This window comes from Primulina huaijiensis, unplaced genomic scaffold, assembly GCF_012295235.1.
Source record: "Primulina huaijiensis isolate GDHJ02 unplaced genomic scaffold, ASM1229523v2 scaffold208134, whole genome shotgun sequence".
Lineage (NCBI taxonomy): Eukaryota > Viridiplantae > Streptophyta > Magnoliopsida > Lamiales > Gesneriaceae > Primulina > Primulina huaijiensis.
In genome coordinates this window covers 1-6,091 of record NW_027355148.1, presented here as the reverse complement: position 1 = coordinate 6,091, position 6,091 = coordinate 1, and the positions used below count along the sequence as shown (strand labels likewise).

At 40.1% G+C, this 6,091-nt stretch overlaps 3 protein-coding genes across 3 annotated transcripts; 2 read left to right on the top strand and 1 right to left on the bottom strand.

The window, feature by feature from the left end:
* The first annotated feature begins 6 nt into the window (after positions 1-6).
* Positions 7-1,024, top strand: LOC140966856 (plasmodesmata-located protein 2-like). The gene is made up of 3 exons (XM_073427135.1): positions 7-289; positions 541-654; positions 744-1,024. Exons 1-3 carry the CDS (start codon positions 22-24, stop codon positions 749-751), a joined length of 390 nt encoding a protein of 129 aa, XP_073283236.1. The 5' UTR covers positions 7-21; the 3' UTR covers positions 752-1,024.
* A 1,841-nt stretch (positions 1,025-2,865) lies between these two features.
* LOC140966857 (putative pentatricopeptide repeat-containing protein At5g52630) lies at positions 2,866-4,332 on the top strand. The gene has a single exon (XM_073427136.1). The coding sequence runs from the start codon at positions 2,866-2,868 to the stop codon at positions 4,330-4,332; it is 1,467 nt and encodes a 488-aa protein (XP_073283237.1).
* A 113-nt stretch (positions 4,333-4,445) lies between these two features.
* On the bottom strand, positions 4,446-6,038 carry LOC140966855 (uncharacterized). The gene is made up of 2 exons (XM_073427134.1): positions 5,459-6,038; positions 4,446-5,131 (listed from the first exon to the last, which is right to left on the bottom strand). Exons 1-2 carry the CDS (start codon positions 5,523-5,525, stop codon positions 4,446-4,448), a joined length of 753 nt encoding a protein of 250 aa, XP_073283235.1. The 5' UTR covers positions 5,526-6,038.
* Between the last annotated feature and the right edge of the window lie 53 nt (positions 6,039-6,091).

Sequence of the window (6,091 nt, the reverse complement as noted above, 5' to 3'; positions counted from 1 at the left end):
TTATCTTCACTTGAAAATGGCATGATTAGTAGTAGCGATGGTTTTTATACAGCAAGTTATGAATCTGTTTTTGCAGTGGGGCAGTGTGAGGGTGATGTTGGAGCTTCTGATTGTGTGGTCTGTGTGCAAAATGCTGTCCAGAGGGCTCAGGTCGAGTGTGGAAGCTCCATTTCTGGCAAAATCTATCTCCAGAAATGCTTCATTAGTTATAGTTATTATCCAAATGGAGTCCCTAAAAAATCTTCTTCGTCTGCTTCTTCTTCTTCATATACTTCTCCTTCTTCATCAGGTATTGATAATTCTCTTTGCTAAGTGGCGTATTTCTTTCTTTCTTTTTTTTTTTTTTGCTTAACGGGACTCTGATTTGTGAGCTGTCTCCCAACCGTGATATTAATATTTTAATCAGTAAATTTCATGTATAAAGAAGGATGATTAAGATGTTCGTCTGGTTTAAACATCTTGGCCTTATTTCTATATATTATTGGTGATTGAAAGAGCATTAAGAATTTACTAAGGCAAGTTGTTTTTGAATGATGACAGGGTCAAGCCCAAATACAGGGAAGACCGTGGCTATAATATTAGGAGGGGCAGCAGGAGTTGGGTTTTTGGTAATTTGCTTGCTGTTTGCAAGAGGTTTGGCAAAGAGAAAAGATGGTATGGATATAAGCCCTTTTCTCTCTTTTGAAAATTTTGTGCTTTCTAAATCTTATGCAATTACATGAGTTATGTTTGAATCTGTGCAGATCACTGAGAGCAAGTGTAATTTGTGAGAGAGATGACTATATTTGGAGTGGAGCTATTGTCTCTTCTTTGAAAACCACTCATTGATTATCATGTTTTTTGAGGTTTTTGAGGGAGTTGAGGAAAATTAAGGGCATGAACTCATGTTATTGTCAGTGAAAATTTAGGGATGTTGCCATAGAAATTTTGGTGGCTGGTTGGAATAGAGACGAAGGTGCAAATTGTAGTGTTTTGTGGAGGGAATTGGAGAACAAGAAGAATCAAAAGATTTTGGCTTTTTTCATCCCATTTGCCATGTGAATTGTTCTCTGTTTTCTGTCCTTGCCTGGGATAATTATTCTTTATTTCTCCAAAGTTTTACTGATTTTATCGAAAAGCTTCCCTATCTCTGGTTGCATGCTCTATGTTTTCCTCCTCCCTAGTTAGCTTTTAGGCATGTCAAACATTGGCATGCATTCAATCAAATAATAAAAGGGTCAAATAGTGTCAGTTGTTTTCCTTTATCTAAGAAAATTAGAAAAAAAACTTCAAACAAACAATTAAATTCCAATTAATATGTAATTTTGAGAAACCAAATTTATGGGCTCAGTCCGCGGGTGCACTTTTCTTCACCGTTCCTTTTATTTTTTGTGAGTTGGGGAACCATTGTTATCAAGTTTCTAATCCGATATCTTATAAAAAATATGGATAGCAGGGATGAAAACGAGTCGAGCCGAACAGTATCAGACTCGAGCTCGGTTCGTTTAATACACACATAGGCTCGAGCTCACTTTGTTAATAGCTTGTTTATTTTTTTTCCGCTGCACAATTATATGTTTAAATCGTCTTTGGCTCTCACGATTGCAATTTCCCACCCAAATTTCTTGACTTTTTCACCATTTTCACTCATTTGCAATTTTTTCCCTCTCCTCTTAACATTAATCAAAACAGCAAAATTGTTTCTAGCAGAACCAAGAAGGAGATGGGACACAAATATGATTTAAATGACTTAACAAGAATGTCAAGGTTTGATTGAACATCGCACCCGACACTCATGGTAATTATGGATTTGAATCCTCTGTTATTGGGAATGCACGACATCATATGCCGTGTTTTATACAAGATCATCAATTGATGCATCTTGACAATTTTTTAAATGTCTGACAATTTGAGATGATCATCATCTTGTGTAAAATAAGCTCAGCACATAGTTCTGTGCTTAAGCCCTCCAAATCCTGGTAATTACTAGACTGTATGTACAGTGTCTGGCCTTTTGGATTGTCACGAACTTTGAAACATGAAACCAAACATTTGATAAAGGATGATAGTCATCAATCCTGCAGCTTTCCCGGTATCCAACTTAAACTCAGATGTATTGATTATGAAAATTGCAAGTTACATTCAACAAAAGTAAAACTAGAATGAAACATGATCTAAAGAGAAGTAATCTTGGATGTAACACCACACAAGTTTTAACAGGCATTGATACTAAGGACCATATGGTTTATTCGTGATGGTATCATATCCTGGAGTCCAGACAACCGCAACCGTTTTTCGGAGTTTCATTTGGAAGTTGATCCTGTTCAGATCTCTCTTTAATGCACAGTCCCATGATTGAAAACCACTCACTTTATAATTGTTCAACTCATGGAGGTGCCTTCACTTGACCTCATCTTCAGTGAGAGATGCGGCGGCGTCCGGGGAGCCAAGAAAGTGCATCATCCCAAATCTGCCACATCAAATTTTACAATAATCTGCGGAGAGACTTACTGTCTCTTAAATTCTTCGATAGGGGTGGAGAATATTTGTAATATTGGGCGCAACATTTGATCCAGAAATGATGCAATTGGTCGTTAAATACTCAAATACAGCGACAAGGATAGCACATCCATAAAATTTTGTAACATGACTTCACTACAGACTGACCCACGATGCATGCACGCGCAAGCAATCAAGACAAGCATAACCCCCGCACCCCAAAACAGAGCATTCTTCAACAATCTCATCATCCTTTACTCCAACTCCAATCTCCACTCCCTCGCCCTCCGCCTCTTCAACTCCATACCCTGCCCAAACACCGTCACATGGACTTCCATAATCTCTGCATTCTCCGCCTCCCCACTCGCCATCCGCCTCTTGCTTTCCATGCTAAGACAGTCCTCCACAATTCTTCCCAACGCACGCACTATTGCTTCCTTGCTCAAAACATGCGCTTTCTTGAACTATAATTCAATTGGCTCACAACTTCAAGCGCTTTCATTTAAACTTTGTTTGTATGAAAACGCTTTTGTTGGTTCTGCTTTTGTTTCTTTTTACTGTAAGACGAGGGATCTGGATTCTGCACGTAAGGTGTTCGATGAACTGTCTGTGCGTGATGAGGTTTGTTTTGGTGCTATAATTAATGGGTTGGCTCAAAATAAGAGGCCCATTGACGCTTTAAGGTTCTTCGCTGAGACGAGGAGAGAGGATGCATTGTCATCATTTCATGGCTTATCCGGGGCGTTGTGTGCTGCTGCGGGGGTGGCAATGCTCGAGCAATGTAGGATCATTCATGGGCATGCGGTGGTGATTGGAATGGACTCAGATGTGTACATAGGGACCGGGTTGATCGATGGGTATGGAAAGTGCGGACTCGTGGAGGAGGCGAGGATGGTGTTTAATGAGTTGGAGGTTGGGTTGAACATAGCCGGGTGGAATGCGATGATGGCAGGGTATGCACAACAAGGGAGCGTTGACCTTGTGGTAGAGCTTTTTTGTGTAATGGAAAGACGAGGAATGAAGCCGGATGAATATAGTTTTTTGGCAGTCTTGACAGCATTCTACAATGCAGGTATGGATATGGAAGCTGAAAGGTGGTTCAATAGAATGAAACTGCAGCATGGATTGGAACCGAGGATTGAGCACTACACATGTTTAGTTGGAGTAATAGGGAGGGCAGGAAGGCTAGATGAGGCAGAAAAAGTTGCTTTGACAATGCCATATGAACCTGATGCAGCTGTGTGGAGAGTGTTGTTGTCAAGTTGTGTGAGCAATAGAAACGCCAAGATGGCTGTGAGAATGAGCAGTAAATTGTTGGAAATGGACCCCGATGATGACTCAGCTTTGGTGATTTTGGCAAATACGTTTGCAAGCACTGAAAGGTGGGATGGGGTTAAAGAAGTATGGAAGATGATGAATGATAGGAGATTGAGAAAGGAGATTGGGAGGAGTTGGATTGAAGTACAGGGATCGATTTGTGTATTCTTCGCTGGAGATACAAGGCATCCTAGGAAGGACGAGATCTATACAAAGTTGACAGAGTTGATGGACGAGATAGAAAATTTAGGATATGTACCAATTTTGGATGAGATGTTGCATGAAGTAGACGCAGAAGAAAAGAGGGCGTCGCTCTGGCATCACAGTGAAAAATTGGCAGTGGCTTTCGGTTTATTGGGTGGGGTTACACCACCTGGAAAGCCATTGAGGATTGTAAAGAATTTGAGGATCTGTAAAGATTGCCACGAGGCATTCAGGTATATTAGCACGGTGACGAAGAGGGAGATCATAGTGAGAGATGCACACCGATACCATAGGTTCTCAAATGGAACTTGTAATTGTGGTAATATCTGGTAGTCTATATTCCTTGTGTACGCATTTTTCCCGAGCTTTGTTTTTTTCTCAGAAAGTTAATTGGGTGGCCATTTGAAGCAAATAGTACGAGATAAACAGTAGTAAATAATACCACCCTAGTCCACCGGAGTAAAACTTTTTTTTATATATTGCAAACATGAAAACGGCATGTTTATGAGTTTATCAACTTCCAGTGCTTTGGACATCAGAGTGCTAAAAACCAAGTTCTGGCCTGAACTGTCCTCAGGTCTACCAAAACCCCGGCATACAACAAGAGATGTATTGTACAGCCAAGGTACAGAAACTGTATATGCAAAACCACGGGCTGAATTCCCATTTCCTAATAGTGCGTCTTTGTACGATCGGGACACTTGAGAAACGTACTGGCCCTTTGGCACAAAGGGGAGACCAGATGGATGAGATGCGTCGACATTTAAGTCAACATATGAATGCAAGTTCACAACCACTGTTCCATGATCCGGATGAAGGCGGTTCCCTAGAGCTTGGAGGAACGGGGAATGAGGATTCCACAGCTTGTGTGGAAAAATATCATCTCCATCATAGGCATCGATAAAGATGATATCATATATATTGTTGCTCTCAAGAATAAACTGCTCTGCATCTGAATTAAACAAGAATAGCCTCTCGTGAGTGCCTTTCCACAGTATCTCATCTGCATGATCTGGCTTTGCAAATGCACGTTTGCCTGATGGGGTTATAACTGAGAAAGACGGAAAACCCATTGCTCGAATCGAAGCTGAGATTACGATGGGATCAATTTCAACTATGTGGACTATAGCACCTGAAGAAAGCAAAACAACTTAGCATAACAATCTTACTGGTCTTTGGGAAAGAATCCCAAGTAAAATGGAAGTTCAACCATTTCAGCAAGATAAAAGAGAACTTTTGACAAAATAGAGAATGAGTAGATGAAGACAATAAGAATTAAATTGGCTGGTCAAAGAAATTATCCCAGCACGCACAGTCAGATTCATTTTGTAGAACACCAGCAAATTTCTAGGCCAAATTCACTGGTTCTTGTTGACAGTAAGAGTCTGAAACAGGAATGCTTGATCACAAGGAGTGGAGGACAAATTCTTCAATCAGAAAGGAAGTTCAAATTTCTAACCTCGAATTTTACTTGCCAAAAACAAAGGTATGCTTCCTCCACCATGACCAATGCATAATATATTCATATTTTGCCTCCCAAGTACAGCTTTCTTAAAATCATAATTACACGATGAGATGGTGGCCAATCCAGCAGCTATCAAGCTCTTCACATCTGCAGAAAGATATGAAGGCAATAAAAGTCAGTTAAATGTTGTGGTGGAGAATCGAGAAAACAAAAGCAGACAGGGAAAGTTCCATTTGTATAATTTAACAACAGGAAGGTAAATTTTTCCTCATTCTATCATGCTTTAGGACAAAGGAGAGGGAAGAAAAAATATCACGTGATGATAATGGGAATGCGAGAGAATTATTTTCGAACTTTGAATTTCATTTTCATTATTTGGTTTTCCCAACACCAGCCTCTGGATCCATTGAAACCTTCGATTTCAGATGGTAACCGTGTTGATCAAGACTCAACAGTTTACAGAACACATCGAGACTGACGAGTCAAAACAGCAAAATCACACGCTAATACCATAAATATCTCTTCACCTCCATCTGATAAGAAAAACACAATTATAGAACAGATGTAACTTTTGGATGCAGAGGCGGAGCCAGGATCTTGGTTCAGTGTAGGCAACAATATATTATA